At 44.8% G+C, this 18,308-nt stretch overlaps 1 protein-coding gene and 1 pseudogene across 13 annotated transcripts in view; both read right to left on the bottom strand.

The window, feature by feature from the left end:
• The window catches only part of PDE3A (phosphodiesterase 3A), a 454,279-nt gene that overhangs the window by 41,751 nt on the left and 394,220 nt on the right, over positions 1-18,308 (bottom strand). For 10 of the 13 annotated variants that reach the window (XM_068278006.1, XM_068278001.1, XM_068278005.1 and 7 more), the window contains 4 exons: positions 16,812-17,031; positions 11,860-11,942; positions 9,064-9,296; positions 7,564-7,701 (listed from right to left, as the gene is read on the bottom strand). In XM_068278006.1, the coding sequence (XP_068134107.1) occupies positions 7,564-7,701; positions 9,064-9,296; positions 11,860-11,942; positions 16,812-17,031 (674 nt within the window). The remainder of the gene's footprint in view (positions 1-7,563; positions 7,702-9,063; positions 9,297-11,859; positions 11,943-16,811; positions 17,032-18,308) is intronic. The other 3 variants (XM_068278003.1, XM_068278014.1, XM_068278002.1) reach the window with 2 other exon arrangements.
• LOC137564543 (U2 spliceosomal RNA) lies at positions 5,727-5,928 on the bottom strand (annotated as a pseudogene).

Below are 18,308 nucleotides of genomic sequence, written 5' to 3'. Positions count from 1 at the left end.
ATAAGCATTCGTAATTGCACATGAATTTATGTGTAATTTACACGTAATTTTGTGCCGACTTTGGCGGTGAATAGCAGAGCCCCCATACACGCTATTGCTACCAAAATTGTTACATATGTTAAGGAGAATAGTGGGTACAAGTCAAAATAAGTTTATCAATTTTTTTCTCAAAAAAAACCCTTGTCATTTTTAAGAAGTTTTAACTACTTTGGCCTCCTGGACGTACTAGCTACGCCCAGGAGGCCATGTGCGCTCCCGCGCGCCCCCGCTGCCGATCGCGCGTTCGCTAGCCAGGCAATCAGTGAATCGGGCTATGGTGCCCGATCACTGATTGCTCTCCCCCCGAGAAAAACCATCAGCTTCGTACTAGCTACGCCCAGGAGGCCATGTGCGCTCCCGCGCGCCCCCGCTGCCGATCGCGCGTTCGCTAGCCAGGCAATCAGTGAATCGGGCTATGGTGCGCGATCACTGATTGCTCTCCCCCCGAGAAAAACCATCAGCTTCGCACGGAAGCTGAGGTTTTTTTGTTCCTATTTCTCCCGACGTCACTCTAAGCGTCCGTGTTATGCTTAGAGTGACGTCATTGTAAACAAACTCATGGCTGCCATCTTGTGGCCAAAAAGCTAACTGCATGAAAATGCAAAAAAATAAATAAAAAATAGACCTATATGTACAAAAAAAATTGATTTGCATCCCACCCTCCAAAAAATACCCACATAAAATGTTTAATAATTAAAAAAAAAACATTACAATTAAAAAAAACAACACATAAATATTTACCTAAGGGTCTAAACTTTTTAAATATCTATGTAAACATGGAATATTTCTATTTTTTTTTTAAATTATAAGCTTGTAATTAGTGATGGATGCAAAACATAAAAAATGCACTTTTATTTCCAAGTAAAATATTGTCGCCATACGTTGTGATAGGGACATAATTTAAACGGTGTAATAACCGGGAGAAATGGGCACATACAATACGTGAGTTTTAATTATAGAGGCATGTATTATTTTAAAACTATAATGGCCGAAAACTGAGAAATAATGAATTTTTTCCTTTTTTCCCCCCAAAGAAAGCCTAATTGGTGGCAGAAAAAACGAGACATAGATCAGTTAATTGTGATAAGAAGTGATAAAGTTATAGGCTAATGAATGGGATGTGAACATTGCTCGGATGCATAAAGTGAAAACGACTGAAGGCTGAAGTGGTTAAAAATGTTTTTTAAACTAAAAAAAAAAAAAAAACAACAGTTTAAGGCCTCTTGCAAACTACATGCGATTCCGATTTACAATTTTTAATTGGTACTGCATGCTGCATTTTTATTTTTGTTTTAATACCATCCAGGGAAAATCGGAATCGCAAATCAGAATCGCAGTGTGCAGGGGGCCTGAAAACCATTTTCTATGTATTTTTAAAATTGATTTTCTCCAAAACTTCAAGGTCTTTTTGAAATAGTTTTTTCTTTTTTTTTTTGACTTGTACCCACTATCCTCCTTAAAGGGATACTTAAGTCTGGGCAAAAAAATGAGATTAACTCACCTGGGGCGTCCCTCAGCCCCCTGCAGCTGATCGGTGCCCTCGCAGCTCCGCTCCGATGCTCCTGGACCAGCCGGCGACGACTTCCGGTTTCGCCGTCACCGGCCGACAGGCATGGGAACGCAAGTGATTGTTCGCGTTCCCAGCCACAATAGCACCCCCTATGCAACTATTGCGGCAAGAAGGCCGCAGACTTAAGTATCCCTTTAACATATGTAGCAATTTTGGTGGCTATAGCGTTGCACAGGGACTTATTGTTAAGTCAGCACAAAATTCATGCGTAATTACGAGTGCTTAAAATTGCATACAAAATTATGTTTTTCCTCGAAATTTTGCATTACGATTACGATGCGTAAATGCGTATTTTGATGTGTAAATGTGAATTATGATAAGTAAATGCGAATTACGATACGTAATTACGCATAGGCGTAATTTCTGCTCATCCCTTGTAGTGAGAATCAAAAATTCTGCAAGACTTTTCCAGGGGGACTCAGAGTTCCAGATTTAGCAAGCTGTAGTCACACGATACGAGATAGGAAAGACTTGAAAGAATCGCGCCACAGTTTACAGGGACTCAAACTAGGCACGATATTCGACCTGAGGAAGAGGGTTACCGCAAAACACGTTGTCACTAGTGCCAATAAAAAGTTTACGTTTTTTTACCTTATCGATGGTCTACTTATTAAGGTAGGACCTTATACACTATTTGAATTTGTATCAGTATATGTCAAGTTACAGAACCATCCCCTTTGAGTATAAGATACATATGGTGTCACGAGCACCTTGGGTGCCTCCTACCCCATTCTGTCTACGCCTTACCCCGATCTCAGCGGTCACCACCCCGGAAGGTGGATCCTAACCAGAGATGAAGCACCCTCATGTATTTTACCATATATATCAGTTGGAACATTAGAGAAAACACCTACCCTGCTCTCTGTTTCATCCTTCACTGTGCAGCTTGCTTGTTTCAGCCCTGATAAAATCCCTGACTGAGCATTCAGTCTGGCTTTGCTATAATGACTCAGCTATAATGATTCCTGAGCAGAGCCACAAGGGGGCAGGCTTGGGCTTGAAAAGACATCAGAGAAGACAGACTCAGCTATAATGATTCCTGAACAAAGCCAGACTGAATGCTCAGTAGGTGATTTATCAGGGCTGCTAACAAGCAAGCTGAACAGTGAAGAATGAAACAAAGAGCAGGGTAGGTGTTTTCTCTAATGTCCCCACTGATATATATAATAAAATACATGAGGATGCTTCGCCTCTGGTTCACTTTAAGGAGCAGCGGCCGCATATACCCGGACACAAGGCCGAGTGGGGATGGTACTTCCCCACATGCGAAGCTGAGTGGTTGCCTTCTGCAATCTATACCATTGTGAGTATATCTGACACTTCTACAGTTGTCATCAATCACTGCCTTATGATACTGCACCAGATTGGGCTCCCAGTCTCCTCCCGTCCTTTTATTTCTATCCTTTCTACCACAGAAAGATTCGCTTGCAATGGAAAAAGATATTGTGCATCTCTTAGGTAGTTAGCATGGAAATGTTTTCAGTACCTCTTGGAGATCACTTGCATAATTATTTTAGAGGATTGTGTCTGAAGACACTGATTTAATCATCTACTTCCCCCATTGCCGTTTACAGAAAATAAAAGCTTTTGAAGTGGGTAGAGAGATATTCTTTATAAAGGGCTGGCCTCCCTCTCAACCTCCAGCAGCACTGTATTTCTTTCCAGATGGACATTTTAAAAGTTTAGATGGTGATAAGAGAGAGATAAGAGACAAAGATGCCTTTGTGGTCCAAGTCTTCCAATTCAGAAGCAGAACACTTCATGTACAAAACAGCACTCAATGTTTGAGGGGGAATATTCAAGGGAAAGACTGATGAGGCACAGTATATCAACACTATACAAACTGCCACCAGATACAGGTAAATGCCACTTTAATAGCGTAGCAGTGGCTGAATAGTGTACTGGTTAAAGGGACTCCGAGCAGTGCAAAAACTATGGAACGATGCATATCATTTTAAAGCTCTCTTTCTCCTCTTTCCAATGATATAGAAATCACCGCCCTACGCCTTTTAGTTTTCGCTAATTTCGCGATTGAAATTGCCGCGGCTGCGATTTCGATCGCGAAAATAGAGAAAACTAAAAGGCGTAGGGCGACGATTTAGGGGTCGTCAGAAAGAGGAGAAAGAGAGCTTTAAAATGATATCCATCTTTCCATAGTTATATTGTATTACACAGGGCGACTTTTTCTCAAAGTCAGCAGCTCCATTCAGCAGAAAAAGTTGCCCTGTGTAATACAATGTAACTACGGAAAGATGGATATCATTTTAAAGCTCTCTTTCTCCTCTTTCTGGCGACACCTAAATCGTCGCCCTATGCCTTTTAGTTTTCTAATTTCGATCTAATTTCGATCGCGAAAATAGCGAAAACTAAAAGGCGCAGGGCGGCGGTTTATATATCATTGGAAAGAGGAGAAAGAGAGCTTTAAAATGATATGCATCTTTCCATAGTTTCTGCACTGCTCGGAGTCCCTTTAAAGGATACAGACTAACCAGCAAGCTCATGGTGACCCAGAACTCATTGGAGTGTGTAAGGGACTACAATGGTCCTAAAAGCCCCCTTACTAAGATGTTAAGAAAAACAAAAGTTTGCTTTCCTAAAACGGAAAGAATTTGCGATAATTAAGGTTGAAGTGAGCTTGAGATGTCTCCCAGAGCAACACTGCTAAATATATGCAAATTAACCATTGTTACCCTTAGAAGCTAAACACACCTCCAGAACCGCTGGAATGCAATGATGTGTCAGTTTGTTAATTTGTACAGAGCCAGAATAATCCAACATGCATACAGACTGTTTCGGATTGTTTGATCCTCATCAGTGCACGGCATGGATTAATTTGGCTCTATGGAGTAGGGCTTGTGAATCCGAGAGGCACAGACTAACCAGCAAGCTCATGGTGACCCAGAACTCATTGGAGTGTGTAAGGGACTACAATGGTCCTAAAAGCCCCCTTACTAAGATGTTAAGAAAAACAAAAGTTTGCTTTCCTAAAACGGAAAGAATTTGCGATAATTCAGGTTGAAGTGAGCTTGAGATGTCTCCCAGAGCAACACTGCTGAATATATGCAAATTAACCATTGTTACCCTTAGAAGCTTTTTAAAGGATACATAAGCTGAAATAGGGAAGTGAAGTTTTACTTATGTGGGACGTCTGCCAGCCTCTAGACGTCTATCCACTCCAGTGCTGAAATTCCGCTATCCTCCAGGCTGCCACTGTCACCTCCGTAAGATGACTGAACCCCAGCAAGGTCGCGGGCTTCTGTGCATGCTTGCCTCTCATGATTGTTCTGTTGCTAAGAGCATTCTTCTCTTGTGTTGCTGAAGCGTAAGAGAATGCTCTAGTCTAGGCCATGGGAGAGCAACCACAGGAGGCATGCATGCATGCGGGAAGGCCTGCGACACGGTTGGGGTCAGCAATCGTTTACGATAGTGACAGTGGTAATGTAGATTTGTCTGTGAACACTGCTACAACCCACCGGTCCCTGAGACGGCCGACCAGGTCAGCAAGTCCCACAGAGATACGAAGAAGGAAGGTCCGCACCTGTCCAGGGTTCCAAATCTTTTTTTTTTTTTTTTTTTTTAGCTTGTCTTGGCTCCTGTTGCATGCAACAGGAGTCCCGGTCAGCAAGGCTATTAGCCCCGTGCACGGAAAAAGCGTGAGTGCCCTAAAGCACCCCCACAAAACGTGCACGAGTAGCCACGGACCCCACAATACAGCAGGGCCCTTCCGGTTGTTCCCCGAAGGGAACCTTCCCCCTTTGCCATCGGCTCAGGGGGTGGCATCCTCCAACACCCGAGGGGTTGGGGGATCCTGGAGTCCTCCGAGGAGGACCCCTACTGTGCCCAGTGGTTACCCAAAGGGCCTGGCCATGTGGCATCCCACATGGTCCGGGTGGCTCCCCCGAGGGGGAGCCGGGTGGGAACCGAAGTCCCCTGGGAACCGAAGTCCCCGTGCCAGCAAGCTGGCCCCGACCTTGCGGCCGGAGTGATAAAAATTCCGCACTCTCCCTAGCCAAAAGGCCGGGGAGCTGCGTTAGTTGGCGATGCATATGGGCAGTACAGACCAAAGCACCCTACTTCCGCCTGAGATCTGCCACATCTCAGGTTTTTTCAGGTGCACCTGGAGCGCCACTTCCAGGGGCAGTACGCCTAAGCAAAGCCCTCAGCCATTCAGCCTCGACCATGGTATAGCTCCATTCAATCAATCCCTGGGAATTACGACCAGGAAGGACACCCTGCCACAGTGCCATCCTTCCAGGTCCCCCCAAAAATTTCAAGAACAGATACTACACTTGATCTTAGCCAAAAGGCCGAGAAGCGATCCAAATCTTTATTTAGGATCAGAGCCGGGACAAGGTCCTCCAGCACCCAAGGCTGAGACACCAAAGTGCGCCCCTCCATCCCTGCCACCCCAGCCATCACACACTGATTGCTATTAGACTAAGAGGCGCCACAGGGCCCATAACCTCCCCAACAACTTAATATCTAGTTATATGGCTTGCAGTCACTGCCATGTATCCCCTTTTCTTATTTCTTTCTGCTTCAAACACAATTAGGAATGACAGCTGAATGAATTCTGCGCCCCCTCCTACACTGCGCCCTGAGGCTGGAGCCTCTCCAGCCTATGCCTCGGCCCAGCCCTGTTTAGGATGTATCCAATATGACAGACACGGGTACAGGCATCAAATAACTGACATGTTTCGAGCTACACTAGCTGAGCTATGATTAAGAGCTAGTGTAGCTCGAAACATGTCAGTTATTTGATGCCTGTACCCGTGTCTGTTATATTGGATACGTCCTAAATAAAGATTTGGAACCCTGGACAGGTGCAGACCTTCCTTCTTCGTATCTGTCTATCTTCGAGTGACAGTGGTACCCTGGATGACAACAGAGCTGTACTGCTGGATTGGATAGACTTCTTGGGGCTGGAAGAAACTCCCACGTAAGTAAGGCTCTTAACTGCATTCCACTGCTGTGAGTACTCTGCAGGGGCCCTGGAAGGGCACTATTATTGATTAGGGGTAAAGATGGAGGGGGGGGGGGGAGTGTTTGCTATCAGCTGACCCTGCTCCTCACCGGTTTCATGCATTTTTAATACCTCGCTCAAAAGGCGGTGGGGGCGCAGTGGTAGTGTTGGTACATCGACAGCAAGCTCATGGATACCCCAGGTATCCACCCATCTCACAGTGCTCCCCGGGGTCCCTGCAGAGTGTTGGCAGTGGGGTGCACTCCCATGTCCACTGGTGCACTCCCTCCTGTGTCTTTTTGTCTCCATCACCACTGGCAGCATGTTCACGACAGCATGCTACACACATACCACCAGGTCACAAAGAACGGGTGCCCCGCAGGGTATGGAGACAGAAGGACACAGTAGGGAGCACACCTGCAGACCGGTGAGTGCTCTCTGCAGGATCTCCAGATGGGGGGGGGGGGAGACCTGGGGGGGGGGGGGGGTCTGTCAACTGACCATGCTCCAGTGACTTCATACATTTTTAGTAGATTTTAAGCCGAAATCTATTAAAAATTTAATTGCAGTTTGTGGTAGGAATAGGTGAAGGGTGAGATCTATCGTTTGGGCATGTCAGGTAGCCATCTTCCAGTGTATGGCTAAGCTACCTTAATTTAACTTACATCTGTCAGGTTAACCTCTCCTCCTCCTGCACCGCTTGTCAAATGACTGCAGAACACCAGTAACTGTCTGTTCAACAGCACTAACATGAAGACCTCCCCCTCCTCCCCCAATTTCTCCCACTTATAGGCTACTTCAACCAACAAAGGAATTGAAAACCTCCTTCTTCTTGAAGCAGGTTAACCAATACCAACAGAAATCTACCAGGGGGAATCTTCACCCAAATATGAAAACATTCCTGCTTCCCAGACTGTCTGTTCTATATACTGCAATATTCTCACATTTAGTCTGTGCCCCGCCTACATGGACTCTGCCTGAGGAAAAGTACCTGGCTGAGGATCCGGCCGGTCTTCTGACCTGTCATCTCCACTAAGTCAAAGATGGGGAAGTTCCAGTTGTTCACCTCCCCCAACAGATCCTCCAGATTGTCCATAACCAGGGGTTCCGGAGCCAGGATGGGCTTCTCCTGTGTGCAGTGGACCGGAGAAAAATAAATATACAGGCTTGTACCATCGGCAGCACCCTTGTCCAACACTGACCAATCACTACCCACCACCCATACAATGATTTACAGTCCACCACACCCCTATCCATACATGGCCAACCAACATCCACCAATCTGACACCCTCTACATTGATGTACAGTCCACCACACCTCTGTCCATACATAACCATTCGACATCCACCAATCTGACACCCCATACACTGATGTACAGTCCACCACATCCCTGTCCATACATGACCAATCACCATCCACCAATCTGACACCCCATACACTGATGTGCTGTTCACCAGACCCCTATCCATACATGACAAATCAACATCGACCAATCTTAAACCCCATACACTGATGTACAGTCCACTACAACCCTATCCCTACATGACTAGTAATGGGCATGTCTAGGAGAACTCTTGGAGAAGCATGTGATCAGTTTGGTCAGGTGATAGATATGTAAATCTCTTATGGTTTGGAGTCTGGTGGACGTACCTCCCACAAGTAGACTCACGGTCAATTACATTATTCTATAAAATATGTATTAGAGAATGTTAATTTTATAGAGTTTACTGTTTTTATATTGATTCTTATGATATATACAAGTTCCTAGCATGTATATTTGTTCCTCCCAACTCCTTGTACTGCCTAATGAAGCGGGATGCTACCCATGAAACGTGTTGCAAATCTTCCGAAGTTTGAATAAAGATATATTTTTTTCAGTGAAAACTGACCATGAGTCTGCTTGTGGAAGGTATGTCCATCACTACCTCCCTTTTAAATGTTCTTTAATCATCTTATCCTTACCTGGCACCTCTGTTTGAACATTTGTTGATTGTGTGTTTGCACACTTGGTGGAGGGGTGTTACCCCATTTTTCCACCTCTACGGAGAGTGCCATTTTAAACCCAAGTGGGGTTGGGTCTTATCTCCAGAGATAACCCATCTTTGTGAGTGTTCTCTCATATATTTACTCAATTTACCAGTTGGATTGACACATTGCACTATTGGGGCTCTCAATATTCTTTGTTTTTCACATGCTACAGCAGGATGTGATCTCAGCAAATCAGAGCTTTGAAAGGCTATCAGCTAATCAAACAAATCAAACCAGACACCCCATGCACTGATGTACAGTTCACCACACCCCTGTCCATACACAGGCCAATCAGCTTCCACCAATTTGACAAAACATGCCCAACTGTACTATAAGCCTCAATTCTCATCCCTGAATCCAACACCCCACAATCAGCCACACCCCTCTTCATACACTGGCTAATCATATTACACCAATCTGACAACGTGAGTGGTTAAGCAAAAGATCCTTAGGACCGCTCACCTCTGTCGTTGTCATCAGCGTGTGAAGATCGATGTTATCCGGTCGATACGTCCGACAGACAGAGCCCTTTCTAGACTGTGTCCCATCCCCCTCATCGTCGTTCTGTACAATGTCGCTGCTGTCGCTGTTGTTGGTCTCGTGCGTGCTGTCATAGTCGGAGGTGGTGTGTGCCGGGTCATCTACAACAAAAGCGCCATCGCCAACTGTGAATGTTGGAAGAAATCTGCTGAGATCTGCGAACATTAATAGGGCGGTATGAGAACTCCTAACAGAGGATTTTTTTTTCAATGGAAGATTCCCTGGTCGGTTTAAAGGTGCATAAACACATCCAATTTTGATTGGCCAATTTTACCACTTGCATGTAGTATGAGGTCCAACAGACTTTGAATACTATGAACATATTGTATGGCTCTCATGCTTCATGGAAGTGGTAACATTGGCCATTCATTTGCCTATCAAAATTGGATGCGTGTACCAGGCCTAACCAGATCACTGACTGGGCAGAAACCCCATGTAGTCAGTAATGTCCTGCAAGTCATGGGGATTCTGTGCTGGAGACAGGTGCTCATTACATGACATCTGATCATCAACTGTCTCTGTGCAATCAGTAATGAGCTGCCAGCCTCCAGGATCTTGTCCAGCCAGGGGATCATTGTATTATACATGTTCTTGTAAGTGTATTAAAGGACCACTATTGCGAAAAAGGTAGGAAGTTAAAATCTGACAGAACCAACAGGTTTTGGGCCAGTCCATCACTTCACGTGGGGGATTCTCAGGGTTTTTTGTTGTTGTTTTCAACAGCAATTCCTGAACAGCAGTTGCAAAGTCTAACTGACAAAATAGTGGGCAAGTGAATAGGGAGGCTGGCATCGTACTATTTGGCAGTTAAACTGCTGTTCAGGAAATGCTGTTGAACACAAAGAAAACCCTGAGAATCCCCCACGAGGAGATGGACTGGCCCAAAACCTGTCGGTTTTGTCAGATTTTAACTTCCTACTTTTTCGCGATAGTGGTCCTTTAAATTAGCCTCATAATGCTCAATAATACACTTTTAATGAACTGATTTTACTTAGCATACTATGGGCTTGATTCACTAACCGGCGCTAAGCCGGTTAGTGTGCCTTATCACTTAGTGGGCACAAACTACAGTGCTAACCTTATCTGAGGTTAGTGTGCCTTATCTGAGTTAGTGTGCCTTATCTGAGTTAGTGTGCCTTATCTGCAGTGTGCGCTGTCGCTTTATGCATCTTTTAGTGTGCACAAAGCTATTTAGTGTGCACAAAGCTACTTAAGGGGCACTAAGTTCAGATAAGGCACACTAACCTCAGATAAGGTTAGCGCTGTAGTTTGTGCCTACTAAGTGATAAGGCACACTAACCGGCTTAGCGCCAGAAAACTCTTTTTTACTCCGGCGCTAACAATTAGCGCCGGTTAGTGAATCAAGCCCTATATGGGCACAATATGAGGAAGGAGTGGGGAGGGAACAGAGAATATCAAATTAAGTGAGTGGGTATTATGGTAGATTAAAATTAGGCACACGACAATAAGAGTGACAATAGGATAACGGAAGGGCAGCCTCATAAGTCTGCCCCAGGCAGCAAAAAAGTCTAGAACTGGCCCTGTCCATCAGGTAGAACAAATGTCTCCATTTCTCTGTCCATCTTAAGCATTGACACGGACCAGAGTTGGACAGCCCTGGTCTAGATAAATAACCCTCATTTTGCAGGTGTTCCTTACAGGTCAACTTCACTGATACTTTCAATAAAGTACAATTGAAGAAGTCTTAAAAAAAATCTGTAATTAAAAAACCCCCACCTGGAGGGTACTTACCTCGGGAGGGGCAAGCCTCTGGATCCTAATGAACACCGGAGAGGTAATTATTTGGCTACCGCGATACAGCTCAGGCACAGTAGTAGCTTTCCGTTCGGACTGAAGCATAAACAGACGAACCCGATCAGGTCCGCTCTACTTCACTTATGCTGGAGCCAGGGAAGTTAAATATTGCAGGCACTAATGTGCCTGTGGCTGCGGTTTCCAAGGAGCCAGCGCTGGAAGGGAGGGAGAAAGGAGGACGGGTGAAGCCTCCTTAGGATCCAGAGGAAACCCCCTCACAAGATAACTACCCCCAGGGGCTGTTTTTTTCCATTACAGTGTCTCTTTAACCTTCCTGGCGGTAAGCCCGAGGTGAGCTCGGGCTATGCCGCCGGAAGGCACCGCTCAGGCCCCGCTGGGCCGATTTGCATATTTTTTTTTTTTTTGCTTCACGCAGCTAGCACTTTGCTAGCTGCATGTGCAATGTGATCGCCGGCGGTTCCGCCGCTATTCGTCGCGCCGCGGCCCCCCCCCCTCAGACCCCGTGCGCTGCCTGGCCAATCAGTGCCAGGCAGCGCTGTGGGGTGAATTGGAGTCCCCTTTGACGTCACGACGTTGGTGACGTCATCCCGACCGTCGCCATGGCGACGGGGGAAGCCCTCCAGGAGATCCCGTTCTTTGAGGGGCTGGGGAGATGCCGCTGAGCAGACGTTGTCTCGCTACATGAAAAAAAAAAAAATTTAAATGGCTTTGCTGCCCCCTGGCGGATTTTGATAAACCGCCAGGAGGGTTAAATAGTAAAAATAATCATGCTCCCTTTTAGCTATAGTAAGAGGCTCCCAGGGTGTCTTACTTTTTATTTTAATAAAAGTGACCTATTATTTTGTTTTGCAGTAGTAAAACCTCACCCACCCAACATTGGTCTCTCTATTGCTCTAACCCTAAATATGCCACCAACAGGACCCCTCAGACACAGATCCATACCTGCCCTGCTCTGGGAATGGACCACTTCCGTGCTGTCCGATGTCCTCTCTGCTGGATTCACCTGGCTGTACGGCCGGCCGCAGCTGCAATAGAGGAGAGAGGCTAAGATTTATTACTGCATGCTAGAGATGGCGATGCGTTACCTGAGACAAACAGCGTTACTTTAGCTGCCTGCTGTGAAGTGACCTGAGGTCTGAATACTGTTTCCCTACCTAGTCATATACATTTTCCCTATCTAGGCTTCAATTCATCAAAGGCTGTTTGAAAAAAAAAAAAGTTGGGAAAATACCGCATTCAGTATTTTAGACTTTTTTTTGCTAATTCATCAATATTTTCACAGGTGTGGCAGAAGTTCAGTAATTTAAAGAAACCCATGGCTTCAATTCACAAAAACCTGTTCGGTAACAGCAGAAAAGTGTGGAGCTGTCTCTGTTGTGTGCAGTGAGGTTACAATAGCAAGAGGAATGTACATGTTTATTATACTGCCTCTGCTCGCTCTAAATCTCTCCATTAATCTTTCTTACATTTTATTTAATTGCCACAGCTTAGATGAACTTCCGAAAGAAATTATACATGCCATGCTTAGGTAATTTCCCCACTAGCTACTCTGCATCTTCCAACAGAAATTGCAGGGGGAACCTCTTTTCTTCTGAAACTCTCCTGCGCTGCCTGTGGGGTAGAAAAGCTCGACCTTCGCGTCTTATCACAGGGACTTGCAGGAGACAGAGGCTGATGCTATTGGCTCTCTGCGCCGCGTACGTTAAAAAGGGGCGATGGGAAAAAAGGGCGCCGGGTTTTTAACGATAAACATGGATTACGTTTAAAAATGTATTTCGTTTAAAAGTAATGTTTTTAAACGTTATAAATCATTAAATAATGTGTATTAAATCGGCAATTGTAAAACCGTTAATCTTTCGTTTAAATAATGAAACGCATAATAACGTTTTAAAAAAAAAAATTACTAAGTAACCCTCCCTGTACCTACCCCTAACCCCTAGACCCCCCTGTTAGTGCCTAAACCTAAGACCCCCCTGTTGGTGCCTAAACCTAAGACCCCCCTGTTAGTGCCTAAACCTAAGACCCCCCTGTTGGTGCCTAAACCTAAGACCCCCCTGTTGGTGCCTAAACCTAAGACCCCCTGTTGGTGCCTAAACCTAAGACCCCCCTGTTGGTGCCTAAACCTAAGACCCCCCTGTTGGTGCCTAAACCTAAGACCCCCCTGTTGGTGCCTAAACCTAAGACCCCCCTGTTGGTGCCTAAACCTAAGACCCCCCCTGTAATTTTTTTCGTTTAAAAATAATGTAAAAAAAAAAAAAGTAATGTTTTTCGTTTAAAAATAATGTTTGGGAAAAATATTGTACTGGTTTTCGTTTAAAAATAATATTTAAACATGTATAAATCATTAAATAATGTGTAATCATGAGAAACAGTAATAAAACATTAAGTCTCCGGGCGCCGCTTTTAAAACGTTAGTTTTCTCCGGAGCCCTTTTTTCCTATCGGGCGCCCATTAAACGATATTTATTATAGGAGTGAATGGCGGCGCCCGATTTGTCCACTAGCCTCAGGCGCCCGAATTTACTGTTTCCCTCTGCGCCTGTCAATCATAGTTATCCCTCTCTGCATCCGTGAGTCAAGGCTCCCTTTACAGCCTCCACGCAGTTTTCGACATACCACAGCTGCCGGTAATTATTGAACATGATACCGGGCTTAACCACATGCCTTGATGAATTGACACTTTACAAAATGCTCCGAAATAATTAGCTCTTTTCAGCATTACCGAATGCGGTAATGCTTGATAAATTGAAGCTCTAGTCATATAACATTATACTAGAGTTCGCATATAATATACTTAGGCTCTGTTCCTTTGGGAGGCTCTGACCCCATTGAAAAAAGGTGCTGCAGAATTTTTGCAAATAGCACAGTGGTTATGGGGTAATCTTTAGTGAGAAAGCACTAAAGATTTCCCATAAACCAACGTGCTATCGTCAAAAACACCACTGCACTTTTCTCAATGAGGACAGTGTTTCCAACTTATCCCTTTAAATATGGACATATATGAGTTATACAGGTCTTGCGGCTGATCAAATGCAGTCTAGGTACTGATTTTGTGTACGTAGTCCTGGAACCTGTATAACTTAGAGGTGTATTTAAAGAGATGATTTGGCAATCCTCTAAGTTATACAGTGTGGCTGGATAGTGTACTGGTTAAGGGCTCTACCTCTGATGCAGGATACCAGGGTTCGAATCTCAGCTTTTCCTTTTCAGTAAGCCAGCATCTATTCACTAGGAGACCTTGGGCAAAACTCCCTAATACTGCTACTGCCTATAGAGCGCGTCCTAGTGGCTGTAGCTCTGGCGCTTTGAGTCTGACAGGAGAAAAGTGCGATATAAATGTTCTGTGTTTGAATGAGGGCCCTTTTTCACTACAAGCCAGGCCGTGTGTAATACTAAGGGCCCGTTTCCATTTGCGTGGTTTCCGCGCCGAATCCGCAGTTTCCCCCGCAGGCAAATCGCGTGGGGAAACTCTGCTATAGGGATCAATAGCTCCGCCGGCCGAATCGCTTGCGCTAGCAATTCAGCTGGCATCTCCATCCGAAATGCTGCGGAAGGCTGCGAATCCCATAGCCGTGCATGGCACGGCTGATGGGATTCGTCTGCGTCCCCGCAAACCTGGAAGTGCCGCCGCGTGCGACTCAAATGGAAACAGGTCCTCAAGGTGGCCATACATCAGGTGACTTGGCGGCCAATCTCCGATTCAATAAAAATCAGTGCCGCCAGGAGCATGCCCCATCAACGATGTGACCAATTTCTGACCAATGTTGGTCGCATGTATCAGTTGGGCATGCTGCAAGATGTAGTGCCAGCTGAATTTCATTAGGAGTCAGTTGAATTTCAATGTACTTGTCCGACTGAATTTCAATAGGAGAGATCTACGGACTTGTTGGCATATAGGCAGGGCCGGATTTACATTGGAGCTTGTAGGCACAGAGATTCTAGTGCCCTAAACTCCGCCCCTCAACACAGACCACACCCTCAATCCCAGCCCTAATGTTCTTATATCACATAAAGAGCTAAATGTACATGAACCTAGTACCGGTGAGTGGACCCCCTCTACTTTAATAATAAAAACAATTATAATAATTATATATGTGGCTCTAGTTACATTACAAAACAGGCTACAAGCAATCTGGAACTACAAAGTCACCACCTTACATTGCCTGAAGCCCACCAAGATGAGAAGAGCAGGCGGTAAGAGAGCTGACCTGTTTGTGGCTCCATCTTCATACACACGCCCCACGTGGTTGCCGGCGTAAAGTGGGCACATGTGTGACATCATACCACGTATATACCGGCAACCATGCAGGGCAGCATGTCTGGGAAGATGGAGCAAGGGGCAGGCATGGGCAGGTAAAGTATACAGCACTGGACACAGGCATAGCTCACAACTGTCCCTCTTTTGGAGGGACAAGACAAGACAAGACAAATAACATTTATATTGCGCTTTTCTCCTTGCGGACTCAAAGCGCCAACAGTCCTGCTTTGAGAGCCCTGTCCCCCTGTCCCTCTTTCCTCCTCATTTGTCCCTCTTTCTATGTAATTATATATATTTTTCTACAAAAAATGTGTGATGTGTGTTGATTGACTCTAAACTTTATTCCCATCCTTTAAATTGATATATTACTAATTGTAAAATGTTACTATGAAGGAAAATGAACCAAGATAGAAAGGACCAGTGTGGTTTGAATTATAAAACAACGTATTTTTCTTATGAAATCTTTATCGTATGTGTGATTTGAGGTGTGATGGGGGCGTGATCAGGGGCGTGGCAGGGGTGTGGCTTAGGCGTCCCTCTTTCTCATCTCAAAAAGTTGGCAGGTATGGACACAGAAGGAAACATTTTACATGGGGGGACAACGCGGGGGGTGGCGAGGTAGCGGATGTGGCGTCACAAGGCCGATTCCCATGAGATTTAATGCTGAAACCGATCGGGAATTGGCTTGGGGTGTATGAGCAGCCAACAGATCTCTCTCCGATCAGATAGAGATCTGTCTAGTGGTCAATCGGCCTTTAGGCTCCTTTAATGTTTAGTAACGTGATGCAATTATATTTCAATGGGACTTTCACACTGCCACCCTTGCGGTGTGGTGCGACCATTTCCATTGGAATCCCACCAGCATGCAGTGAGTTGCCAGGCAACACCCGTGGTGCAAGCATAAAGTCTATGGACTGTATGCTGCACTGTATCGGTGGCATAGTAGTGACTTTACATATTTTTTGTGTTAGGCTAGTTTTTAGGATGCGCAACACAACATATCTAGTGTGAGAGTAGCCTTGAAGAGACACTGAAGCAAAAAAAATAAAATGATATAATTAATTGATTGTGTAATACAGATAATTAATAGAACATTAGTAGCAAAAAAAACTGTCATACTTTTATTTTCAGGTATATAGCTGCTTTTTTTATAACATTGCATCATTCTCTAATAATTGCAGTTTCCACAATACACTCGGCATTTTAAATGATTTCACAGAGCAGGCTAATGACCCTTTGAACTTTTCTCTGCAGAAAAACCATGAACAAAAGTAAACAATGAGAGGCAGTTGAGATAAGAGCTTCCAAAGACAGTGCTGTCCACACAGAAGCTCTTTTGCATAGATAACAAGTGAAGTTTCTTAACTCTTCCTGCACTGGAAACAATATGAGACTCATATATGTGCTAATAATGTTTTATTTCTTAGCAGTACTACACATACAAATCATTTTACCATAAGTTTATTTTCACTTCAGATTCCCTTTAATTCCACATTACTAGTCAGTATAACCTGATAATATTTAGCAATACCGAGGCACCTCCCCCCACCCCCAGTGTTTGGTGGTAGTTGCTATCGGTTACACAGCTTCGTACTAGCCCCCACCTGCTACTGGGATGAATACATACATGTGATTACCTGCTACATACAGCGGTGGCGTCTTCAGGGACGGGGTCGGGGATGTCCGGCGCACTCTTGGAACACGTTAAGGCTTTGTGCGGGTTCAGGCCCAGCCGGCTGCCCTCGGAGGAGTCTGTGAACTGCACAGGCACAGTTTTTATCGTGGGGCTGGGGGCCGGTGTGCCGTGAATGGGGGAATGACAGGGGGAGGTCAGCGGAGAGATGGTGGGTGGGATTCCTGACAAAGGGGACAAATGAGAGGACATTTGTTAGAATGAAATGCGAACAACAGTATACTGTATAGAACAACACGGCTGCCTACTTCCAAGAGTGGAGCTAATATGGTTGAGGTGACCCAGTGAGAAAGTCCATGGGGAACTCTGTTTCTCCAACTCTCCAATCACAGCAACGTCTACAACTTGATAAGGTAAAGCACCTTGGGTGGAGGCGCCCAAAATATATATATATTAGTGTTACCATATTATAGTAGTAATAAAAGTCTCTTACCTCCAATGAGGATTCACAAGGGTGGAAAAAAAAGTCTTTATTAAAAGAGAAAATGGTTATACTGTAGATAACGCGTTTCATGGGACTCAGCCCGCTTCCTCAGGTCAATAAAGTAGTGTAGTGTAGTGCGGGGGCGCATAGAAAAAGTTTTTTCTATGCCTCCCGCACTACACAGCTATTGGTTAAGGTTATCTGTTTTATTGACCTGAGGAAGCAGGCTGTGTCCTGTGAAACGCGTTGTCTACAGTATAACCGTTTTCTCTTTTAATAAATGCTCCTTTTTTCCACCCTTGTGAGTCTTCATTGGAGGTAAGATACCTCCTTTTATTACTACTACAATATTGTAACACTAATATATATTTTTTGGGTGGCTCCTTGTGTACCCAACATCCCTACCACTGGGCGGCTTCGTCCACCAGTGGACAGGACTATAGGAGGAGAGCGACCACCCAGTTCCAGAAGGTTCTGGGATACCGAGTGGAAACGGTTCTTTTCTGCATGCATTTGCGGTGGTTGCATAATTGCAACCCATCTTTGTGAGTATACACTACCCACATTAATTGTTATCACAATTATCGTAACGATCCTGCACCATAAGGGCCCCCGGTCTCACCTTCTCTATAGGCTAAGGACGATCTTCTCCCTTGGGAAGGCCTGTGACCTGCACAAATAGTCTAAAACTTGAAACATTCTAACTGGCTGATTAGTGTGGGTGTATTATTACTACTAGTGATGAGCAAGAATTTTTCATAATTGTAATTTTGCATTGTAATTTGCAATTATGACGTGAAATCGTTAATGCAAAATTTTGGGAAAAATAGTAATTCCTTTTGTATGTAAACGTAATCAGGAGACGTCATTTCACAATTACGTATAATTTTTCCATAATTTTGTCCCGAATTTGGCGGTTAAGAGCAAAGCCCCCATACTTGCTGTTGTCACCAAAATTGCTACGTGTGTTAAAGGGAACCAGAGACGAAGCACCCTTGTGTATTTTACCATATATAT

Source organism: Hyperolius riggenbachi, chromosome 3 (assembly GCF_040937935.1).
Source record: "Hyperolius riggenbachi isolate aHypRig1 chromosome 3, aHypRig1.pri, whole genome shotgun sequence".
Classification (NCBI taxonomy): domain Eukaryota; kingdom Metazoa; phylum Chordata; class Amphibia; order Anura; family Hyperoliidae; genus Hyperolius; species Hyperolius riggenbachi.
This window is presented reverse-complemented; position numbering and strand designations above follow the sequence as displayed.